At 39.4% G+C, this 25794-nt stretch overlaps 1 protein-coding gene and 1 long non-coding RNA gene across 10 annotated transcripts in view; both read right to left on the bottom strand.

The window, feature by feature from the left end:
- Positions 1 to 285: 285 nt before the first annotated feature.
- On the bottom strand, positions 286 to 17178 carry LOC131737582 (uncharacterized). Of its 9 annotated transcripts, none has more exons than XR_009329223.1 (11): positions 16922 to 17178; positions 9587 to 9717; positions 8667 to 8773; positions 7983 to 8149; positions 4272 to 4775; positions 3511 to 3634; positions 3313 to 3378; positions 3151 to 3211; positions 2428 to 2533; positions 1530 to 1588; positions 286 to 744 (listed from the first exon to the last, which is right to left on the bottom strand). XR_009329223.1 is itself a non-coding variant. In XM_059027838.1 (5 exons), the coding sequence occupies exon 5, from the start codon at positions 6842 to 6844 to the stop codon at positions 6212 to 6214; it is 633 nt and encodes a 210-aa protein (XP_058883821.1). In that variant the 5' UTR covers positions 6845 to 6934; positions 7117 to 7485; positions 7983 to 8149; positions 8667 to 8773; positions 9415 to 9571; the 3' UTR covers positions 5541 to 6211. The 9 variants fall into 9 exon arrangements, 1 of the variants encoding a protein (XP_058883821.1); XR_009329218.1 differs by having other exon boundaries at positions 1430 to 1588; positions 16922 to 17177; XR_009329217.1 differs by having other exon boundaries at positions 1430 to 2533.
- A 23-nt stretch (positions 17179 to 17201) lies between these two features.
- LOC131737584 (uncharacterized) overlaps positions 17202 to 25794 on the bottom strand; it is a 62547-nt gene continuing 53954 nt past the window's right edge. The window contains exon 8 of the long non-coding RNA XR_009329232.1: positions 17202 to 17312. This is a non-coding gene — a long non-coding RNA (uncharacterized LOC131737584). The remainder of the gene's footprint in view (positions 17313 to 25794) is intronic.

The raw sequence follows: 25794 nt of genomic DNA, 5'->3' as shown, positions 1-25794 counted from the left end.
ACACTGTACTATACTATTATGGCTTCAGGTTGACTTATTACATTATGTTAAATAAAATATCTAAATTATGTTAATAGTTATTTGTATTATTTTAAATTGTCACAATCCTATAAATTCTAAGTGATGCTAAACTTTTTGGCCACGGCTGAACAGAACAAGCTGTGACGGTTTGCTTGCACTGTGTGATGCAGCGGGGAGTGTTACAGGTGTCACTAGGACAAGTTCGTAATACCGGGGTAGCAACACCGTGGAAATGCAGACAAGGAAGCCAGCCAGACAATAAAATTTTGAAAGGGATTAATTTAATTATTAAAACAATCAGATTAAAAACACACTACAATGGCCAAGCACATATACAAAATATAACTAAATATTGGTCGCAATAACAATAGCTGGATCAGTAGCAGCAGTATTCACAATGATTATCACAATTCAAATATAGATTTAGCTACAGCAATAGCAACAATGGACAAATAGCTATATCCATAACAGCAGTAACCATCACAACTTAAATATAGGTTCGGCTACAGCAATAACCAGCTAACTATATCAATATCAGTAACGTTGGAAATGGTTACAGCAGCAAAGGTAATGTAATTGTCTAACAGCAGCAATCAATAAGAAATGTTTATAACAATAAAAAGTCCCAAAGCCGTCTTCTCTGTGTTCCACGGTAGCATTAGCTGAGACTCGAGTAGGCTACAACAGCTCTGGTTAGGGAGGCCCGTCACTGGAGACGTTTCTCTAAGAAAGTAAAACAAAAAAGAACTTCGGCTAAGCAAGCCACATTGTTGAACGCACAAATTGAAACTCTCGTTTATATTTATTTATTATTACTACACAAGTAATCTACTACGTGTAAATTAACCCAGTTATTTTATAATTCAGTTAAATGCAGTACAATCTAAATGTTTATTTACTTATTTATTTGTAAGCAACTCAATTCCTGGCAGCTTTTCATAACTGTTACACACACAGACAGATAAACCAATAACAGAAATGTTGAACTTGAAAGGAGATTATAATTATTTTTTATTTCCCATCTGAATGCACACTCATCAACTTTTGTCACTCTGCTGTGCATTTGCTCTCAGTAAACAAGGGGGCACCATTTCCTCCAGGTGCACAGTTTTTTGCAGTCACTGGAATATTTGGTGTCCCCTCTGTAAATCAAGCAGGAGCTTGCCAAAAAATACCAAACTCATACTGTTAGTGTCTCTCTCAGCTGCATACTCAACTTTTTTGTGATCAAATGTTTTTATTGGAGGAGCAAACAGTACAACATAAAAAGGATTGAAACAAAAACTCCCCCCCCCCTTTTTTATTCCCCCCTTCCATAAAAATCTAGAAACCTAAGCATCTATTTCCAACTATTTAGTAGGAGTTGAAAGAAGAATCATTGAAGTAATAGAATTAACAGTAATTTTACTGGCGGGGGCACGGCTCTTGCGCGGCTGGCCCAGTTGCGCCTGCAGTGGAAATGAAGCATCTGTGTGTCCTCACATTGTGCATGCTGCACAAAAGCTGACCTAAGTTGATGGCCGTGAAACACGTGGAGGAACCACCTGCTGCAGCCATCGCACGCAATCTGAAAAATACAAAGGAAAGTAGAGGGTGCAGAAAAACTAATGCAGTGTAGAGTTTAATTAGGAAATCATAACGAAGTATGGAAACCATGGACATTTAATTTGCATAAACTTTTAGAAAACATCTACTTCTATTTCTGTATTTATTTATTTTTAATTTTGATTAGAAGATGTTTGGAGTTGCAGTTGAAAAAGTTTAAAAATACAACTAAAGTGTTCACTACTAAATTACCCATTCATCTTGTGACACTGCATCCCCCAGAGTGTCCTGCTCTCCACAAAACAGACAGACTGCTCAGATCATTTGTGCAATAATCATATTTGGGTGCATATTTTAGAACGTGCACTAATAGGTACATCTCAGGTACTCTTACCTGTATCAACTATTCATTCCTGAAAACAGCAACTTTAGTGGCCCCCAGACATTGCAGTCTCACATGCAAGTTAGAAATAGTTAGAAACTCCACCACCAGACTGTTTCACTACTGTAGATGAAGTAGTTTGTTCTTCATGTATGTATTTACCAGTCATTTTAAATGTTTAGCTGCACAATTTTTTTTATTCATGTACAATACAAGATTAACACGACAACGCTGCTGCTCACCCAACAAAGTGCAATTAAGTGATCAATTTTAATGCAATGAACCTGGCTAGATTTAACAAGCTCACTGAACTATTACTGTATTGTCAATTGTGAGAATTTAAGCTAAACCTAACTTAAAGGCAGCTTCATGATCCAGGCCCAAAATTAATCTGTGCAGTAAAAAGAGCTTAGAATATTACAAGTGCATCATCAGTGCCTTCGGTATTAACTCTCATACTGTACTATTACCCTTTATACCTGATTCCTTAAGAAGGCTGATTGCCATTTCCTTTCAGATAACGGCAATGGACTCCCTTCGGGGGGAAAAGTTGCTCTGTCTGCCTTCAAGAACATCCTCTACAAACTGAGAAAATAGAGGGGTTTTTTTAAATGTATTTTTTAAATCATAAACTGGTAAAAGCTATGTGGATAGTTTGTTTTATATTACTTCAAGAAACCCTTTAATGCCACCCAGTGTGGCTGTATTTAAATAATCACTGAAAAACTGATATAGTAGCTGTACTGTATGCAGACCTTAAACAAAAACACCCCACGATGTGTCATCTGAACCCACACACAAACCCACCATTTCTACCCTAACATGCCATAACTACCACCCCTAACACATCCTGCAATAAGATCTAGAAGTTATTTTTTTATTATTATTTTCTAGCATTTAAACTCTCCCCAGCCATACCAACCCTGTCCTTCCATACTTTCCCTGCAATACCACACCTTGTCATACTATACACCTGTACAATTTTAGTAGTATTATGTTAATATTAAGTCTATGAAAATGCTCTTACATGCACACAATGTATACTTTTGTGATGCTCCAAATGTAACATTGACAAAACATACATTTGTATTATTCTGTTTGGGAACTCTATATTATTATAGATTGCTAAAGAGTCTCAAAATAGCAATGTCATTAAGGGCAAAATGAAAGATTTATCTTGTTGTCTCAAGGCACTTCCTCACTTTCTTTGGACTCTCCCAGTGGATCCAAGAAAATAGTCTTCTTTTGGGATGGATACAGAACCTGAAAATAAATGAACTTGTTTAATATATCACACACACATGCACATACATACATATCATCCAAAAACACACACCATCTCTGCCACTCATGCTTATACTCACAGCAAGTGTCCAGTGGTGATGTTCATTTATAATGCCCAAAATCAAACTGTACTTGCTGGGATCAAGCTAAAATGGATGGAGATAACAAATTAATAACAGCACATAAGGTATCCAATATAAACTTTTTGTAAAATAACATATCCATTGATTGATTTTTATCACTCAAGGTGCTGTATTTTGAAGTGAGGCTTGACGTACCTCTCAGTGTTTGATATGAGCCCCGCCATATTTTGCTCATGGTGAATGATTCAATGAGGAAGGCTTTTTCGTCCCCTTCAAGATTAAATCTCCTCACCAGTGCTGTTATATATGCATTTATTACCTTAAAGGATAAACATGTACATATATATGATGGTGCATTTTTGTCTCTAAAATATGTCTTACATGCCTGCATTAATCTCTGAACGCAGAGGAAACCAAAAATATTCAAACCTAAATACCAAATAAAATATTTATAATGCTGACTAGACAGCAGGCAGTTCGTTTTTAAACTTATTTTATTCATAGCCTTTTATGTCTCACACTAGCTGCCAGGTAAAATCAATAAAAGAAAGCAAGTTAATACAATACATTTTACTTACTTGAATGCATAAAGTACATATGAAACCATTAATTGTTTGTTTCAGACAGAATCAAAATGCAGCATACATCACTCTCAAGCTCACTATCAGGGGCAAAGCGCCCTACGTCCAAATAAAATAATTTATATGGGCCAATTTTTGACAGCAACATATGGCTTCCTTTCCCAGACCAAGCTGCTTCAAGAACTGCAAAAAGTTTGCATATTTTGAGACACATTAAAAAGTACACTTACATCGTACTACAATTTTGTATTTGTTCTATTACAGTTCGTTTGTTCGAATATTATATGTGAATGGTTTATGTTGTCAAAAAAGTTACCCATGGAGAGTAATTTAATATGCACAGTTGTATGGCAAGAAAAACTTTACTCAACTCACATTTCTCAAGAATAACTGGACTGACTACAGCTGGGGCCGGAGATCCTCGTCTGACCACAGCTGGGGCCGGAGATCCTCGACTGACCACAGCTGGGGCCGGAGATCCAGGTCTTCCAAGAGCAACCCTAGAAAAGTACTTTGTGTGGTAAACGAGGAACCTCTTCTGTATAGGGCACCAAGTGATCCAAGCTGATACTTGGAAAGACCTTTCCTTTCTCATCAGTCAAATCTGCACTTTTGCCCTGTACAGCCGTAATGGTGAAAGGGCCCAGAAGGTCCCGATCCATTTTTCCCCCTTTCCTCTGCTGGCTCCTGCGGTTCTTCCTTAGTACCTTTTCATCTAGAGTGAATGTTTGTCTTGCTGCCACTGCTGCTTCTTTTCGGGCCTTTGTTTCATTTACTGCAGTTTGTGCATTTGCCCTCACAGTCTCAAATTTTGTCCTTTAATTTTATACCTGGAAACACAACCTCTTCCCCAAGCACATCCTCAACGGTTCTGTTCACCTATTGAAAAAGGTATACTTTAAGTGTAACTAGATTCTACAGAGGTGAAAGTTTGTATTGATTAAGATTATATGGCTTTATTTTTTTCTTCTCAGGAAATTTTATTCTTTGTCATTGTTACATTTTTATCTGTAGCACCATGTGGTATAATAGTGTTTAACTACAATGGACATTTCTGGATAAATGTGATCTCTGTTATGAAGAGTTATTTTTAAATGTTGCTTACACATATTGCACTGTTCAAAAGAACTGTTGCGTAAAAGTGAATTGAAATAGCTTTTAATACATTGATTCAAAATCCCATTTATATAGACATTTAAGGCACTACTTCATTTGACCTTAAGAAGAGGTGAGAGACCACAGAGTTATATAAGGTGTTGTGAGCTGTTACTGCATTGTTCTCCATGAAACTGAAACATTGTAGCCAGAGGGGTAGTAACATTTGAAATGTTGTTACAAAGTTTGTTACATTAAATACAATGTTACTAATAGTCTGGGGGGGGGACAAATAGATTTATTTATTTTTTTCACCTCTCTTCTTGAAAGCACTTTTGACGGATTAGAAATTGAACAAGTATATAAATGTACGGAATACCTATATTGATATACATTTCTGTGGCGGAGTGTCCCTCCCCTATATGTATTATTTGTGTTATTATTGTTTGCATTGCGGATGAAAGCCGTCATTATTTGATTAAAACCTTGTGAGGATGTGTGACTGATGAGCCTGCAATTTATTTTTCTAGCTGACAGTCACGCATCCTTTTTAAACTTGTGCAGACTATGGCCGAGGGGTAATAGGATAATTAATTAATTGCTAGTTAACCCCTCGGCCAGAATATAAAAGCCTGCAGCTGTCTGCGCTCAGGGTGAGGGTGTTCGAGAGTGGAGAACAAGTGAGGAGTTTGGAGGTAAAGAAATTAACACAAACTGCTAAGCGTGCTGGTTTTTACACCAGCACGATACTTATTTGTTTATTTCTGTTTGTTCGGCCGACACGCCTTTTTGTTTTGTTTTGTTTGAACTGTTGGTTTTATTATTTAATAAAACCCTGAGCGCAGTTGCGCTCCAGTTTTGCACCTCCATTCCTTATTTTGGTTTTGTGTTCCTGGTCCGTGATGTCACCACACCTGCGCACGGCAAGCCATACTGTCACAATTTTTAATGTTTATGTGGCTACACTATGTAACACAATTTTAGTTCCTGGGTAGTAAGTGTTATTTCCTAATTGCTTATGCCTCAAAAGTATAGAAAATGGCTATTATTCCCAAACTTTGCTTTTGTGACCAGGACAGTGATATTTTGAAATTTACCTATTTCCAATGAGAAAACGGGCGAATGTGTGTCTTTTTGTTCACATAAAGTCAGAAAAAAACATATGACTCCAAATTAACATGTATTTATACTAAAGTAATACAAAAATGAATAGAAAAGATTTAGAAGCGAGTAGTTTGAGATTTACGATTATACTGTAAATCACTTTCACGAATCAGCCCCCAAATGTAGTCTCCCATCATGTTCTCGTTATACTGTCCTTGGTAGCGGCGTTCAAAGTCCAGTATATCCTGGTGGAAGCGCTCGCCTTGCTCCTCCGAGTACGCTCCCATGTTCTCCTTGAATTTATCAAGATGATTTTCAAGGATATGGACTTTGAGGGACATCCTACAGCCCATTGTGCCGTAGTTCTTCACCAGAGTCTCAACCAGCTCCACATAGTTTTCGGCCTTGTGATTGCCCAGGAAGCCCCGAACCACTGTGACAAAGCTGTTCCAAGCCGCTTTCTCCTTACTAGTGAGCTTCTTGGGGAATTCATTGCACTCCAGGATCTTCTTTATCTGTGGTCCGATGAAGACACCGGCTTTGACCTTTGCCTCAGACAGCTTAGGGAAGAAGTCTTGAAAGTACTTGATGGCTGCCGACTCCTTATCTAGAGCTCTGACAAATTGTTTCATAAGGCCCAATTTGATGTGCAGTGGTGGCATCAGCACCTTCCAGGGGTCCACCAGTGGCTCCCACTTGACGTTGTTCCTCCCCACAGAGAACTCTGTCTGCTTGGAAGGGTCCACCATGCAGAAGTAGCAGTTGCTTGAGTGGTCAGTTGGTTCCCGCTAAATTCTTGGGATAGCGAACTTCAATGCTCTTTTCCCCTCTGTACCATCCTACAAAAATACATTTATTTCACCCATGACTAATGTGTAAGAGATTCTCGTAACATTTCTCATATATGATATTTTTTCAACAACATTGAAAATTGTAAAACATTTTAAAATTAAAAATTTACAATTTTAAAAATTAACAAATTTTATAACATAAAATTCCGAGCAACAATTGTCCATCTTACCTTCCAGAGTTTTTTTGCAGTGCTCGCAGGTGAAATGAGGTGCCCAGGGTTTGTCTTGATCCCCGACAGGCATGCCGAAATATGCCTTGTAGGCCTCGCACATCTTAGCAGATGCTTCCACAGAGTACTTTTTCACTCGTCTTGATAAATTGGCCGCAGACATAGCAAAATGCGTCTGCTGGATGCTTGCAGCCTCTTGATGCCATCTCAGAAAAATGCAGATATGTATCCACTTAGGCAGCTGGAACTAAACTGAACTGGTGGGCTTAAGGCCCCTGTATTTATACTACTATTTATATTACTGGAAAGTTCGATAAAGTTCTAGAAGTTACTCCAAGTTTACTCAGCACTGAATCTCTCTGGAATGTTCTGGAAAATAGGTAAATTTCAAAATATCACTGTCCTGGTCACAAAAGCAAAGTTTGTGGGGAATAGCCATTTTCTATACTTTTGAGGCATAAGCAATTAGGAAATAACACTTACTACCCAGGAACCAAAAAAAAAAAAAATTGTTACACGGTGCTATCATTAATAAATTATTTAAACTTGCTGATGACAATGCTACAGAGAACAACAAATACTGTTACTAATGTCATACAATTGTGTTTGTATTTTTAAATGATGATTTAATTGAAACCTTATGTTAAATACTAGTAAAATATATAGTACTAGTATGCTGAATTGCATGTTGATGGGTGCAAACCTGCAGGATGAGATGTGTTTACAAAGAGGTTGGAAACAACCATAATAATGAAGAAACTGAGAGTAAACAATGTCTTTGTTACAAAGCAGACTGAATGAATACCAAATATTATAACTGTGATCAAGTAAAGAAAATCAACTAACATTTACAAATTTAAACCTACCTCAATAAGATTCTGGAACTTCAGAGGGGTAGCGGGCCTCTCGTCCAAACATGATAAAATATGGTAAATGACGTGTGGTCAACTTTTTTTTGTCCTAAACCCAAAAATAACCGCGTCCAGATGTGTCCCAGGTCTCTGGCTTCTGCTGGCAAAGTTTGCTTAGAGCTCTGAAAATAAACAGTGTAGAATATATTTTTCAATTCTTATTTATATTTTACATAAAACTGACAACTCTAAACACATTGCATCATATTATAACTTTAGGACAGGGCAAAATATATTTTTCCAAATCTCCAAATACTTGGGCAACTGATGGCAAATGAAAACAATGCTTATTCTCATGGATAGCTAATCACAAATTGGTAGTGGAAGTTGTGGGATTATTGATGTTGTGTGTATTCAATATCATAAGGAGGCTGTGTGATCCAGTGGTTAAAGAAAAGGGCTTGTAACCAGGAGGTCCCCGGTTCAAATCACACCTCAGCCACTGACTCATTGTGTGACCCTGAGCAAGTCACTTAACCTCCTTGTGCTCCGTCTTTCGGGTGAGACGTAATTGTAAGTGACTGTGCAGCTGATGCATAGTTCACACACCCTAGTCTCTGTAAGTCGCCTTGGATAAAGGCGTCTGCTAAATAAACAAATAATAATCATGCTTCAAAATTACAGTTAAATCACTCTTACCTCTGTATGGTGCCATTCATTCTTTCCACCAAACCATTCGTTTGAGGGTGGTAAGGTGAGCAGAGGCTTCGTTTTCTATTCAGGAGTTCACAAACTCCTTTGTTGACCTTTTGATAAGAAAGTGAGTGGGGGGGGGGGGGGGGGGGTTGAGGAGATGTTAAAACACAGTACAAACTTAATATAAACTGACAGTAGCTTAAAATAACACTAATATTTGTTTAAATATCTTTCATTTGTAAGAAATGTATACCTGTAAAACTTAGATAAATTAAAACAGAATAAAATAAGCGACGACGGCTAAAGTTATTTATGGAAGTTGAAATAACGCATACAATTACAGAGATCATGTAAAGTAAACATTTAGAAGTAGTGAAGACCAGATATACACCTGATTAATGATTTCTCTCCCTTGGGCTGTTAAAATCCTTTTAGGAGCTCCAAAAGTGTAAGAGGACTTTATGTGTAAGGGGGGGTTCTCTTTTGCAGTTAATTTTACTGGATAGGAATTCCTTTATACCTGTGTGTGTGTGTGTGTATATATATATATGCAAACAATAACTGCATACCATGGGCAAGAAACGTTTTCCTGTTCTGGCAATTGAATAACAAATGCGTTCTGTAACAATATGTTTTAGGATGAGATGTCAACGAGTAAGAAAATTGCTATTTTTTATTAAACTGCCCCAAATTTCTGAAAAACTTCTGAACGGCAAAATAGCACCACCTTGTGGACCGCAGTGGAACTTACGTTTTTCTTCGTTTAAACGTTCATATATTACCAAATGCAACGATGGGGCTGATTCTGCAAACAGGAGGAGAACACTTCTCAGAGAGAGAGAGAGAGAGAGAGCGAGCCTGCAGTAATGTGGTGAGAAAGATACTCAGGATTAGAGACCATGTGGTAAAAAAACACAACGTACTGACGGAGACTGACCCAACGTAATGACGGATATAATTAACCCCGCCCCTAGAGGAGTCCTTGCACAGCTGTCTCTGTCAGTGCCTAAACCATCCGGGCCACTTTGGTTAACCCTTCGTCTTCCAGGATGTGCTGTGGATGACAAATGAGAGGAGAGAGAGAGAGAGAGAGAGAGAGAGAGAGAGAGAGGAGAGAGAGAGTGTTAGGAGGCTGGACTACACAGCATGGGCAGCTCTGTTCATTGAGTAGATAATGCTGAACATGCAGCTCCTCCCCAAAGCTAATCTACAATTCTTTGGTTCCAGGCAAACACCACTGCTTACTCACCCAACCATTTTTGTTGGTAGTGTTTGAGGACTGTACATTGACTTCTATAGTGTAGATTTCCTATTGTAAAATCCAGAGGGGATCAATGCACAAACCCAGGGAGAGGCAGGGGGAGCAAAAGTGTTGGGGATTGTAGGTCAATTGGGATTACCTGGGTTGGGATTAGCCTGCTGTAATCCCCACCCCTCCTTCCTCAGGTTTTAATGCACCTTCACATCTGACATTGCCCTGTATCAGTCTGGCTCCGTTCCCTCCCAGTGAGATTCAAAGCATGCAGTAATAAGATCATGGGTACACCCCTACTCTCTCTCCACTGCTTCAGGGATCACTAAAGAAACCTTAAAAGACAGACAGAAACAGCAGCAGACATGCAAGAGCTGGTGCAGAACGAGTCAGTGTGGAAGAGGGGTGTAGCGATATGCTCACATCATGATATGTATCACGATACGCAGGTCCTGATAGGATATGTATTGCAATACGCAAGTCTTGATGCGCTGCTTGTGTGAAGCACATAAGATCAAATTATTACTGTTCTTAGGAATTTAGCAGACTCTTATCCAATTTAGAGACTAGGGGGTGAGCTATGCATTAGCAGCTGCTGCAGAGTCACTTACATTTATTGAGGTAGGAAGTATGATAAACAGCTATAAAAACACTTTATAAAACAGCAGCAAAAGACAACAGACTTTGGTGATTTTTTTTATTAATTTATCTTTACAGAACATATAACATATATATATATATATATATTTTTATAGAAACTTACATTCAACTTTAAACACACGTGTATTGTAATATAAATATTACAAATAGAAACGATCCATTATGATCTTGCGGTATCACATTCTGATCTTCCCTCCCTTAGAAGACTAAACGTTTATTATTTTATCAAAATAACTTGGACACTGCAGACTACAGGATCAGACAGTGCTGAATTGGCTGGCTCTCTGGATATATTTTGAAGTGGAATGGGAAAATGATCCAGACATGTGCTTTGCATCTTTTGAACGGGGCCCAAGAGAACAAACAAATACACACTTGTGGGGGAAAAAAGTTCTTTGAAAAACTGCAGATCAACCAGCAAGAAGACTTTAAATCTGGGATTCAAGCTGGCGTTTTGGTGCTGATGTCCTTATAGCGGTAGGTTAGTCAGTTTTAAAAACAGATCCTTTTTTTGATTATTCAAGTAATCAAGCTCTTCAGCTCTGTCTAGCTGTCGGTGAAACACACAGCTGGATACCGAAGAGTGAGTGAGCAAGTCAAAACCGCCGACAGCTGGAGTTCGTTGATATTGATCAGAGAAGATTAGTTCACAGATTGTAGATCCCACTAAAGTTTTTGTACACTGTGTTGTATGCGCTCCGTGCGCTGCCATTGCTGGTAGAGTCACGTGAGCGGTTCAGTGTGTTGATGTGTAAATAAATCCTCTTCACCTGCGGGGGGCGTATCAACTTGTAACGGTCACCCTACACAGTTGATAGGCAACTGTACTGTCCTCCCTTAGGAGATACTACTGGCCAAATAATTAAAACTAAATAAGTCAGTAAGGGTGACTGACAGTAAAACAGGGTCGTCACAATGCGTCAATTTAACTACACAAACACTGGTTTATTCCAAAGAACACAAAGCTTGACAAAAAGAATGACTAAACAATTATAGAAGAAAACAACACAATTAGGGACAGAGTGACAAGGAAGAGAATATAGTGTAAACAAATCCAGGAAAACAGATAAATGAAGATACACAGCAGAGTTTAAGAATATAACCACAACAATTTAACAATTACTGACACGGAGGATGATTAATATACAGAATGAATAAACAATGCAACACAAAATATAAAAACAATAGTAATGGAGTCCCAAAAAGTAACAAAAGAAAAAAAACAACAACGATGACAGTCAACGGAAAGAGCTCACCAAACCGGTATGGAAGTCCAGTTAATTACTTGGGATGAATGTGAACGATGATGTAGAGGTCTTCAGGAGATGAAATTGCGATGAAATGGATGTTTGATGAAAACTGAGGTTGCAAACAGTCCAGAACAGATGCACAAAAACATACAACCACACACTCCAGCAAAAAACACAAAAAGAAACTACCCCACCTAATTAAGCAAAAAATGGTAACTAGACAATAAACTAAAGCAGCAGACAAAAAGAAAACAAAGGCTAAAGAATAATATCTAGCTAACAGTATAAAGATTAGGTTTCTCAAAAAGGTAGACAGACTCTCACCAAGGTGCTAGCTACAGAAAAAAAACACCCTCCCAACCCCCCACAATTAGAGAAATGAGACAGGTGAAGATTGACAGAGGATTGGTGGATGAAATTTTGAATGGACCAATGGGGTGAAAGAAAGAAATGGATACTGGGAAATGTAGTTTATAGGTTGGCCTGGCCAGGCTACTGCCTTTACTTGAAGAGACAGGCGAGTGAAAATTACACCCACATATGTAGCAACAGTGCTACAAACTTCAACCTCAGTCTCGATCTCCTGCCTGTCACTCAGCAGCGAATGCACGCACCCACACGGCAGACAACTACTCTGTCACAAGCATTTATACCCTGTATCTTTCTAAACCAGGTTTTTAAGGGAGCTCCCCAATAAAAGCTGAATCTCAAAACAAGAATTGTTATAGTATACTATAGTAACAAGATTCATTTATCTGACTTTACATATCCGCCCTTACCCTGGTCCCACCGCAGTACAGGACAGCAGCACCATAATAACATTTTTTTAAATCTCACTTTCATGTTCCCAAACATCAGCTGTTTTATTAAAACAGAGACTGTCTACCTCAGAATGCCAACAGGATATTTTTATAATGCAATACTGACATCTTGAGGCCATATACAGAGTTGTACCATCATTTGAAAGATGGATTTTTCATATTCCTCTAGGACTGCGCTCATTTCAATATTAATAATAATAATAATAATAATAATAATAATAATAATAATAATAATAATAATAATAATAATAATAATAATAATAACAGACTTCATTGAGGGGAGCTCTGAACCCCAGGACTGGGTGCAGCAGCAGCAGGGCTAGTGTGAGTTTGTAACCCTGCTCAAACTCCTGGCTCCTGATCTTTTCAATATTAATAATAATAACAGACTTCATTGAGGGGAGCTCTTGTAACAACCAGACTTAAGACACAAGCCAAGACTAACTGATTTAAAAAAACATAAAGACTGATTGACAGCAAATAATGGGACCAAAAGTTCATGGGTAAGAGTGTTATAATCTTCAGTAACCTCTTTATAGTGGCAAAAAACTGTAGAACAGTACAATGTCAATACAAAGGAAGCAAAATATACCTTAAACATTGCTCTAGGAAACCTCATAGCACAATAGAATGCATAGTGTATACACGGATATAAATATTTTGGCAGTGAAACAGCAAGTAATACAGCAAAGAACACTCACAATGACCCTGTTAACCCTGGATATTGCTGGTATGGTAAAAACGATACACAAAACAGTTTGAAACACAACGAAAAAGTATTAACAAAAGATAACCAGTCCATATAAATTAATGCCATTATAAAGTTCCTTATTGCAGGAGAAAAAAAACGACAAACCAAACAAAGTCAAATTCAAAAAACAAAATCAAACGTGCTTCAAGACAAAACAAACTTGCAAAAGAGACATACTCCAGAAAAAAATAAAGTATCAAAACAAACGCCCATAGTACTATAAAAAAATAAAAAAATTGTAATCCAGCATTGTCCAACACAAAAAGGAAAAGTCTACCAGACCGTCTCACCCCTTCCTGCCGTGTGTCCGATGACCGGCTGCGCGTTGTTCCTGGGTTGTAAATCGATCTCTGTTATCTTCAGTTTCAAATAATCCATCTATCTATCTATAGATAGATATATATATCTATATATATATATCTATATATCTATATATCTATATATATATATATATATATATAAATGAACAGCATTCCAGAACTGTATTCGTGACAATTAGCTCAGTGCTACTCCAGAAAAAAATGTTTTTAAATAAGCTTAAATAATTTAAAAAGCAAAGCAGAAACCGCAACAAAACCTGCAAACAATCAGCTCTCCTTTCAGGCCATTTTTTCCCGTTTCCCACAATACGCTCTTTTTATCAATGAAACCCAGGTGGCTTTAATTAAAACAATTACCGTAACTGGCATAATAGAAGAACCTTCCCATAGAAAAAAGAAATAAAATGAACCCCGATAAATCCCCCTCAAGCCTGGACAACTAAGCCAAACGGGAGATAGGCTAATAAATAAGGCAGAGATGAACAATGTATTTTAACCTGGCCAGGTGTAATCCATTCTAATTAAAGAACAGATAATGATGTATTTTTAACATAATTTATGTGGTGGTCGCCACACTCTGAACCCCAGGACTGGATGCAGCAGCAGCAGGGCTAGTGTGAGTTTGTAACCCTGCTCAAACTCCTGGCTCCTGATCTTTTCAATATTAATAATAACAGACTTCATTGAGGGGAGCTCTGAACCCCAGGACTGGGTGCAACAGCAGCAGCAGGGCTAATGTGAGTTTGTAACCCTGCTCAAACTCATGGCTCCTGATCATTTCAATATTACTAATAACAGACTTCATGATGCAAAACTTTTGTCCAGAGCTGTAGTTTTAGGTGCTTCGATGGCCATTAAGCTAACTGTAAATGGCTTGTTGACTGTGCAGTGTGTTGTGTATACTGCTCAGTACATACAGAATATCATAATCTGGTTCTGTGCGATACAAATAGAGACCTTTTCACCTTTCTGGAAGCCGTGACCTGGAGTGGGTGAACATCACTGTGTCTCTTACATTGCACCCCTAATAGTATATATATTTAATTGCACAAAGTTCACTAAGAATAATTAAACAGCACAGCTGATCTTAATGGCTCGTCATTGCCATCGGACGCTAACTATTTGTTACACAGAGATTTCAGACGGCTGCATCACATTCATATCGGGGTCTGCTTCATGTTACAGCATCTTTGTCCTTTGGATATTTATAGTGGTTCATTTTGAGGTCCTTGACAATTATAAAAAAAAAAAAAAAAAAAAAGAAAAAGAAATAGGAGTGTGATGAGTCAAAGGGGTTTCGGTCTGTAATTCAGCCTCCCGACAGTAGAAGGCAGCAAACCAACTCGGGACTTCCCTTACCAAGGTCTCGTGACCATGACGAAAGTCATCTTTATGAGGGGCGGCACCTTGGTGAGGGGCGGAAGTGCGAGTATGTAAATTCCAGCCACTGGAGTCAAGTGAGTTGTAAGGACACTTGTCAGTTTGGGATTGGTGTTCCACTGACTACAGGGGCGAGGCTTTGCATACTAAAGGAAACGTGCTGCTGTGTTCGGGGTTGGTCCTAAAAAGCATAGGCGGGGTGAATGGGCAGGAGGGAGAGAGGAAGCATTGGCTGGTGGTAGTTTTTGTGTTTGCTATCACAGGGCGGAAAATTCATTAACCTTTTCTTTTTTCTGTTTTACCCCTTTAAGTCCAGGGATTTTGTGAAGAGGAATAAGGAGTTTCCGTACCCTTCGTTTTATCGTTATTCCAGCACCCCCCTCCCTCACGCCATTCTTTGTTTTTTTTTATTTTTTTTTTTAATCGTGTAACAAATAATATTAAAAATGTATTTTGGTTGCACGTAAATTACTGCCTGGACAATCCATTATTACTCACACGCCTCACAAGGAGGCAGTGGATATGAAGAGCTTTTTAGTGTTTACATTTGTCACACACACATATATACATATACATCCCCATTTTGACTGTGTGACTCCCCCCCTGCACACCACGCGGCCGTGCCTTTACCAGGGGACCCTCAAGGACCCCTGTGCTCCCCTGACTGTGACTCCCCCCTGCACACCACGCGGCCGTGCCTTTACCAGGGGACCCTCAAGGACCCCTGTGCTCCCCTGACTGTGTGACTCCCCCCTGCACACTACGCGGCCATGCCTTTACCAGGGGAGACCCTCGGGGACCCCTGTGCTCCCCTGACTGTGGGACTACCCCCTGCACACTACGTGGCCGTGCCTTTACCAGGGGAGACCCTCGGGGACCCCTACGCTATCCTGACTGTGTGACTCCCCCCTGCACACCAAACAGCCGTGTGTGGTGGAATTTTCTGCATACAACCGAGCAGGCACCGGTCCCGTACCGAGAGAACGATTGAGACAGAGACAAGTCGGAGCAACTTCACACTTTATTAGTCTGCAGACTGGAGCACTCAACAAAGTAACACAGACTCTGCAAGCAACCGCAAAGAAAGCTCAAAATACACCAAGTCAAACAGTTCCTTATATAATCAGTTTTTGCACAGAGTTCATGACTTGTGGTAATTCTTATCTCCCTTAGTCAGCTCAAACCAACCTTGTGGTATTCTTGATACTGTTGCCTACCGACTTTTCTGATTGGTTGATTTTTCTAGTTGCCAGGGAGAGAGAGTGTCTGTCAGGTCCCACAAAGTTGATTCCCCTAATACAAGAATATTAGTTAAGTGACTGGGGAGAAAAGAGGAATTATCGCGGTCTCAAAATATTATCATTTGAGACAGTGTCCTATTCTCATGTCGCTGACTCATGCACTTCTCTGAAAACAGGGCTGCTGACCCTTGGCCACATTCCAGTGTGTTAGTTCAGCATTGTAAATCTAATACTTTGTTAACATCAAACTTCATATAATATCATTATTCAGGTTATACAAATCACAGAGATCACCCAAACATATTAGATTAGAACTCTTCGTGCGATTATTCTATCATTCTTCTATCACACGTGCCTTTACCAGGGGAGACCCTCGGTGAACTGTTTATGTAAACCATTGGTACGAAAAGTTGCACTGCCATGGTCCTGAAAAAATAGGTCAGCATTAAAAAAAAAAAAAAAAGTATAGCATAGCTGGAAAACTTAATATGGTGCAATTATAGATATTGAATGACAAGCTTATTGTGTCGGCCCCCTGTGAATGAAGAGACCAGGACAGGAGGGAAGTGGATGACCAGCTCACCTCAGACACTCCCAGGTTTCTGCAGGCGTCGATGAAAATTCTGCACATTCCGTCTGCTTTTGGCAGCGCTGATCTTCGGCTGAAGGACAAGCAAACAAGCGAATGAATTCCAGTACAGACGCAGTGGTGTCGTGGAGCCGGCACGCAGCTCCTCTGGTTTTCTGTAGGCAGCTCGGACATCCTCGCTCTGCCACCTGACTGACACACTGACCCGTAAAGTAAAGGCATTCTGACAAGAGGGAGAAAGACACAGAGGAAACACTCACCACGGCGGGGGAGGGCACGTGGATGATGGCCTCATGTGGTTGGCCAGCTGGCAGAGGGTGGCTCTGTTTGAGAGATCCTCGCCCAGATCTTCAGGCAACGAGTGCCGTAACCTTAACATGAGGGTCTGAGAGAGAGAGAGAGAGAGAGAGAGAGAGAGAGAGAAGAGAGAGAGAAGAAAGAAAGGGAGAGGGAGCGAGAGAGCGAAGGAAAGAAAGAAACAGGAGAGAGAGTGAGACAGACAGACAGAAAGAGAGACAGAGACGGAAAAACTTAATAAAAGACATTGAGACACAGGGGTATTCCGTTACTGGACCACTGCAAAGCCACACAGAGCTGACAATTTTTCCAGCCTATCACATCCATTGCCATCAATTTGTAGATCTCACATTTTCAAATATGTGATTATTTATGGCAATACACAGCTGTGGCTCAAAGTTTCGCACCACCTAGAATTTTAGGATTGAGACAATTAAAAAAAAAACCACACATACAAAACTATATGAATATACTTTAGATCTTTCATTTAACATCATGTAATCAAAAGAAACTACATAATGATATTGCAAAAAAAGTCTACCGGAATCCATATTAGTAGTACAGTAGCATTTCATCTTAGATTTCGAAATGTCATCTTTTTTAATTTGTCAATTCTTTCCGTTAAGTATACAGAAAACTAAAAAGCGGTGTGTGATTCAATAAGTTAACGTAACATTATTCAGCAGGTTTCATTCCACTTTATGAAGGAAAATGAGTTATTTCTATAGAGGATGCGCAGTGGCAGAGGAATAGGCGGTACAACTGCACAGGAGCCCACTGACTCAGAGGGGGAAAAAATGAACAGTGACACTATCCCTCGCATAAATATCTGCAGATGTTACAATCTTCATATTCGTGTCATTGCCTCAACGATCCTGAAAGTACAGCATGACTTACTACGGGGAAAACTCTCCTGAAGTGGAGTCCAGAACTCCTACAACGCAGAGAACTAAATATTGTTAAAATACTAAAACACCTGACTTGGCATGTTTAACAACTTTCTCTTCCTCCGCCACTGCTGGGGCAATGTTTTGTTTTTTTAGTTTTTTTTTAAATAATCGCGCTGCGATGCGGGACACAGCAAAGGGAACATCATGAGATTCTACTGAACCCCGCAAAAGGAGTTCAGAAGACTTTTTTATTATTATTTTTGACAGCAATCGTGTTAATATAAATCCAGTAAACAGCTTCAATAAACTCAAGACTGTCCTCCACCTTTCTGAGCTGCGCTATTAACTCCTTCTCTTCTGGTAGGTGCTCCCACTAGCTCTGTGATCGGAGTCCTGACTTTGAATCAGAGATCTCCGTGTCCACCAAGGAAGTCACTGAACCTGGATTAATATAAAAAACAGACGAGGTATGACACAGGCCCAGTTTTTGCGATGGAACCGCATAACAGTCTCGCGTTTTGATTGGTCCATGTCTGTCACATGAATATGTCGTCACACGAATGGAAAAGCTTGCAGGGTTTTTAACATTGTGATCAGAGCCAGAGAGTGATCTGCTTTCCACAACCTTACCATTAAAATATAATGTGGTATTACGCTGTACTGATATAACAAACTATGGGTAATTACTTTATATGAATTATCATGTTATGCACAAATGTAAGAATTGGCTTTCTGTAATGGCGTACTTTTTAACATATAATTGTTTACGCGATATATTTTAATATCAAATATAGTGTAGCGATCCATGTATTGCGTTTGTGTACTGTATTCCCTCTTGTTTCTACTCTGTTAATGCCACTGTATTGTGTTCCTTGCCCCCCCTCCCCCCGGTCTGTATTACCGGTAGCTGCGGGCTCGCTCTGTCTCTGGCTGTGTGAGCTGTCCCTGTCATTGGCTGTTTGTTGTGTGTGCCCATTGGTCCTGGTGTGCAGCTGGGGACCAATGGGATAGCTGTTCACTCTGGCACCCGATTAGAATAAAGGGGCGGGGCTAAGGTATAAAAGGGGGCGTTGCAGCGCATTGTGGTCGGTGCAGAGCAAGTGGCTAGAGCGGTGGGCTCTGAAAGAGATTCATATATAAAGCGTTGAACTTGGAAACGGCGTGTTGTCTCTTTCTATCCTGCCCACTGCGTGGAAACGCTGCAATATGTCTTCTAAACTAATACATCCTCTAACAAAACTGTAATAGTGTGGATCTAATGTAATCACAGTTGTACATATAGACTGCCCATGTTTTCATTCACGTCCCAAATTCTGGCCCGCTTTGCTTTTCAGATAACGTCCCAAATTCTGGGCCGATTTGGTTTGCAGATAATGTCCCAAATTCTGGGTTGCTTTGGTTTTTAGATAACGTCCCAAATTCTGGGCCGCTCTGATAACATCCCAATTTCTGGGCTGCTCTGGTTTTTAGATAACGTCCCAAATTCGGCATTTTCGAATTCAGGCCAGTTTTTGAGATATTCTGCTTAGCTGACAGCTGAGTTTCTAAGTCATGCATGCACAGTTTACCATAAACTGGACCGTTAATTCATTTAAGAGTAACCCTTAGTACATGAATCAAAGTTAATGTATTTTTTACTCTCCCAGAAAACATTTAGGAACATGGTATACCAAAAAAAAAAAAAAAAAGGACATCTCATTTGCTTATGTAATGTCCATCAATATATAGTGAGGCGTAGGGGTTTATCAGAACTTCTGGGTTTAAGAGACCAGTGCCCTTCTATCTGGAGGTTTCAGCTCGAGTACCCCTTTACAATTTTCGCTCAACTGAACGGTACCTCAGTTACAATAAAATGGAGAATAATCTGATGACCCCCTCCCCCCCCCGTTTATTTAATAAATTTGGGTGACAGACTGCTGGTTTAGGACAGAACAAACAGTAGGCTTAATTCTTAAAACTTTTAACTAGAAGTATTTGGATGCACAGAATTAAAAAGACAAGTATTGGGTTAGGAGCACACCTGTTTTTGTAACTGATGGCCTTTTTTAAATTTTGACAGCCTTTTGTAAAAGTGAAGGCCTTTTGATACCCAGCATACACTGATATACTGATAGCACAGCAATTGAAGTTTGAAGTTTGTAATTGTTTGTGTTCCTCAAATACACAATAAAAAATCATATTGATAGGGTATACAGTTATACAGCGATACAGTGGTTTCGGACATCTAAGAACAGGTACTGCGAGCATCTGGATTCATACCCAGAGGTTCTCTGTAGCCTCCTGGGACATTCACAGCTTGTTTGACACCCTCTTGTAGTTGCCCGTTTCTGCATATAAAGCAAAATGCTGTTTGTCAATCTCTCTTTTCTTATAAATCATTATTTGCAAGAATCATTCCAAAAACACCTGAATCAGTTAGGGACTACCAGTCTGACACTACAGGCCTTTAAATTGCAGTACCAATTTGGTACCAGTACCAGTTGCTAAGTGGTTGCGTTCCTCAAATTTGCACTGCAAAGTGATATTTTAAAGAATAGGGTATATAGTGCTTTTTTTCGCCTCTGCTCTCTTTTGCTCCGATACACTCAAGCTGATACTGTGATCACAAAACACTTGGAATGGACTTAAATTGGGCTTCTGTTGCATAAATACACTACAAAATGTGCACATTTCAGGTCTTGTATATAATACATTCTTTGTATGTATTTTGCTATAGGAAATCGCGGTCGGGGGGGGGGGGGGGGGGGGTCCTCCTGTCGTACCCCATGAGTCCACAAATCCTGGGCCAACAAACTCGCTAGTACTCTTTAGATGCACAACAGTCTTAGCTAAAGAAAATTGGCTTCGAGTTCGTACGACCCACGACCGCCATTGGCCGAGCCTTACCCCAATGTTTTTTTTATAATGGGATTTGCCATAGGGAAGGGGGTGGTCTCTTATCGTACCCATATCTCCACGACCCCTGGGCCAACGAACTCAGAAGGGGACTCTGTGTGCACAAGAGTCTTAGCTAAAGAAACACATTGGCCACGGGTTTATACACCACCCCACCGCCAGATGGTGGCCGTTGCCCCAAAGGGGTTTTATAATGGGATTTCCCATAAACATTTTTCAGGGTGCTATATCTCCGGTTCCGGGGGTCCCCGAGACTTGAAAATCGGTACGGAGGTCCACCTCGGGGCCCATGTCGATTTCTCCAAGCGACATGTCCCCAGCTAGAAAGGACACCAGTAGACTTTTTTTTGCCAACCTGGAGCTCAAAAGCGATTGGAAATGCAACCTTGACATGCCATCATGCTGAAAATGTACCATTTGAAAATGGGTGGCTCCCTGTGAAAGAGGGCCCCCATACATGACCCTAGGAAGTTCAACCCGGTTTCTAGGCCCCAGGGTCATGGAGATATGACCCCGAAAAGGGTAGTTTGGACATTTTTGACAGGGTGTATCTCAGGTTCTGTGGGGGTTAGGAACTTGATTTTATTTTTTTGCAGCGCGGCCCCATGGGGTCCCACACAAGGAGTCACCATTTTCATGGTTCAGATGCCAGGACGGCTTGGCAAAGTGAATTTTTTCATCATGACATGAGTTTTTGGGTGAACCACTACACCGTTTTAGGGGGTGGTTTGGGGTGCTCCCCTGAGTCTATATCACTTTGAATGGTGGTTCTACGTGCTCGGGTTCGAGAGATATGCCTGAAATGTGTTTTTCAACCCTGCTATAGACATGAATGAGGCTGAACACCCTGAAAATATTTTTTGCAAATAATTGCTATGAAACTGGGCATATTACATTCAGGCTGGTCTAGAACCCTTCGAATGGTGGTTATAGGTGCTCTGGTTCGAGAGATATGACTGAAAATGTGTTTAACACTGCCATAGACATGAATGGGGCTGAATACCCGAAAATATATTTTGCAAAGAATTGCTACGGTGGGTGTGTGCGTGCCGGGGTTGCATGGTGGTGTGTGCGTGCCGGGGTTGCATGGTGGTGTGTGCGTGCCGGGGTTGCATGGTGGTGTGTGCGTGCCGGGGTTGCATGGTGGTGTGTGCGTGCCGGGGTTGCATGGTGGTGTGTATGTGTGCAGGGATTGCATGGTGGTGTGTGCGTGCCGGGGTTGCATGGTGTGTGTATGTGTGCAGGGATTGCATGGTGGTGTGTGCGTGCCGGGGTTGCATGGTGGTACACGTGTGTGGAGGGGAATTGGAGTTCAGGTTTTGCGCAAAAGAGGGGCGGGGAAAAGACTGGGAAGGGTAGGGTAAAAGAAATATTACTACAATCATTTATTTTCACCTTCGACTCCCAGTCTCCTTTCCCTCACTTTATGATTTTATTTTGTGATTATTTAATTATTGTCAAAATAAACGGCCTACATCTACTCACAGTTGCAGTCTCATTTCTGTCCAAAAAGAACTTGAAACACTACAATATATTGATGGACTTTACATAAGAAAATGAGATGTCCTTTTTTCGGAATACCATGTTCCTTCCCAAAAATGTGTTTTAATATTAGCCTTTAATAAAAGGAAAACGACTGCTTTAATTAATTTTCATGTATCTATTTCAGTGTAGTTTTTTCACATAATAAGAAATACGTTTTTTTTTTTAACATTTACATTTTATTTCTGTTTTTTCAAAAAAAAAAAAAAAAGTTTTCTGGGGAGAGTATAAAATACATTAACTTTGATTCATGTACTAAGGGTTACTCTAATGAATTTACAATCCAGTTTATGGTAAACTGTGCATGGATGACTTAGAAACTCGTCAACTGAGTCCCCAAAACAGGGCTGAATTCGAAAATGCAAAGCGGCCCAGAATTTGGCACGTTATCTAAACCAAAGCGGCTCAGAATTTGCGACAAATGAAAACAGGGGCAGTCTATATGTACAACTGTGATTACATTAGAGATAAACCAATGTATCCTGTAACAAAACTGCAATAGAGTATACATTTTATATTAAAATATATAGCAAAAACGATTATAGATATATGCTACTTGAAAGAAAAAAGTACACCACCACAGAAAGCCAATTCTTACTTTCGTGCATAACATGATAATTCATATAAAGTAATTACCCATAGTTTGTTATATCAGTACAGCGTAATACCACGTTATATTTTAATGGTAAGGTTGTGGAAAGCAGATCACTCTCTCGCTCTCTCTGATCACAATGTTAAAAATCCCTGCAAGCTTTTCCACAAGTGTGACGACATATTCATGTGACAGACATGGACAAATCAAAACGCGAGACTGTTATGCGGTTCCATCCCAAAAACCAGGCCTGTGTCATACCTCATCTGCAGTGTTCGCGCTAGGCCGCGCCATTGTGCCAAGGCCCCCCTGAAATAAAAAAGGCCCACTGAAATTCTCTTAACGCGCTCTTGTGTCCCTCTTCCCAGACCAGACGCAATACCAATACGCAGTATATTAATGCATTTTGTATTACAATGACATGTCTGACGACATGCTAATCTTTACTTGTTTGTTTACACTTGCATTTTCATAATTAAACTCCTGTGTTTTTATTCTCCAGTCCATTAAGATGCGCTCACACCCTCCCTGGTTACAGTCAGTTTCACAGTAAAGCCTGGACGACAACATCAGGCTTGTTAACAACATGGCCCAGCGCAAATATAACCTTGTATCCCTGTTACACCCGACCATTACTTCTGGAAGAATAAGTAATAAGCTTTGACAGTAACTGTTGAAATATAGGTTATTATAGTTGCTTAAAAATACTGTGTGCAGAAGATTTGTGAAACGAAAACGCATCATTAGCTAAAAAAAAAAAAAAAAAAAAAAAAAAAAGCCTACGGTAACGTTAAAATATGTGAAATGTGTCTTTTCTATGACCAAAAATGCTAAAATTCACGGCCAAAATGATTCAGTATGTGTTAAGCACCAACTGACTCTTGACCATTTTGCCAGTAGGCCTATAACGAGCATGATAAAATTATATACAGACAGTGTATGTGGTTTTATACGGCACTGTATATATGCCTACAATACATCTTGCATTGAAACACCACTGGAATCGGAATAAAGGAAATTATTATGTAATACAGTTCATGTGCAGCATGGTTTTGGTAAGTAGCATTTTCTAAACTATATAATTATGTGCAGTATTAAAATAAGTTATAAACATAGCAAATCCACAAAACCAACGAAAAACAGAGTGTATATTTGACATTTTATTTGTAGTGTTCTGTGTAACACGGGCCATCGTTTAACCTGAAGCAGATATACGCGTTTATCATATTATCAACAACACCAACGTGTGTTGTAAAAATAGAGCAACAATTGTTTTGAAAACTGTCCAAATATTTACTTGGTGGCTAAGAATGAAAAATGTCAAGATAAAAATGCCATTATTATATGGAAAGTGTCAAAATAAAAGGGGAAGCTGGAAGAATTTACCAGTCAGGACAACGGCTTTTAAATACTACTACTATTAAACTGTATCTGTTGGTAATGTTGTTTCTTCTAGCGGTTTTCAAACTGGGGTACTCGAGAAAAATTCTGAAATGGCAGACAACGCATTTTATTCAGTACCACTTGCCTATCTATTGCAAACTTTTGTCATATAATCAACATTTAATCGCTAACACCAGACTGATGTGCTGTGACAGAGCGTTCAGCGCACACACAACTAATTTACATATTAAATATGTACATTTTAAATAAGCCCTGTTGTTTAAATGTAATATAAACAGTTGGGCGGTTACTGCAGTCTGTCTGGGATACAAAAAAAGACATTTTAAAAAACTAAAAGCCTAGTCTTTAACTCGTTTTATTTCCTGTGTGCGTTCATGCCTGCAAGTCGATATTTATTTGTTTCAATGACCCGATTAAAGTTTATTGTAACTTAAGTACTATTGGTTCATTTCAAAATACAGAATGTATGGCCAGTCAGAAACCGCAGTATTGCCATGCGGTCTAGTATTGCCAAGACTACGTCTGGTGTGAGAGTAGCAAGAGTTTTTAGCTTCCAATCCAGTGAAAAAATGTGGATTGTTTGCTCATTACAAGTACATTACTAGCAAAGGGCAATCAAGACGAAATACCATCAAAGATTAAAAACGCCAAAAATGTCTTGTGACTGAAGCTCTCTCCAATTTCCCTGCCATCATCAGTGATTTGTGTGGTAACAAGCAGGGACATCCATCACACTGGTACTTGGTAAGCGTTTTATTATTATTTTTTAATTAGCATCAGTACTGTAGGTTTTAATCACCAATAATTTAAAAATGCCACACTGTAAACCCCGATAAGGTCTACTAACTCAAAAATTGAGGCAACTGATTGCCTTTGATTTTTTGAGTAATGAAACTTAAAATGAAAATGTATACAGTACTTACTATTCTTAGTTAATATAATTTTCAAGTTTAATTAAACTATACTTTAAAATAGTATGATGATGAACTCAGTTATTTTGCTAATTAAAACTCAATACATTGAATTAACAACAACTTCCCATTTGAAGTGCACTTAATGTATACATATTATGTCGCCATAACTTAATGTGTTTGTGTTCTGCTTACTGATTTATTTTCTTACACTTATTCTTATTTTCTTTACTTAACATTTTTAAGTTGTGGTAACTTCAATGTAAATTAAAAAATATAACTTAGTGGAACTCAAAAGGCAATTGTACGGTTAATCCATTTTTTTTAGGCAACCGA

The sequence above is a fragment of the Acipenser ruthenus genome, chromosome 7, assembly GCF_902713425.1.
Source record: "Acipenser ruthenus chromosome 7, fAciRut3.2 maternal haplotype, whole genome shotgun sequence".
In the NCBI taxonomy this organism is placed as follows: Eukaryota; Metazoa; Chordata; class Actinopteri; order Acipenseriformes; family Acipenseridae; genus Acipenser; species Acipenser ruthenus.
This window is presented reverse-complemented; position numbering and strand designations above follow the sequence as displayed.

Bases quoted from the DNA above. Each gene is read 5' to 3' on its own strand.
- LOC131737582 (XM_059027838.1), bottom strand. From the start codon at position 6,844: ATGGTGGACCCTTCCAAGCAGACAGAGTTCTCTGTGGGGAGGAACAAC.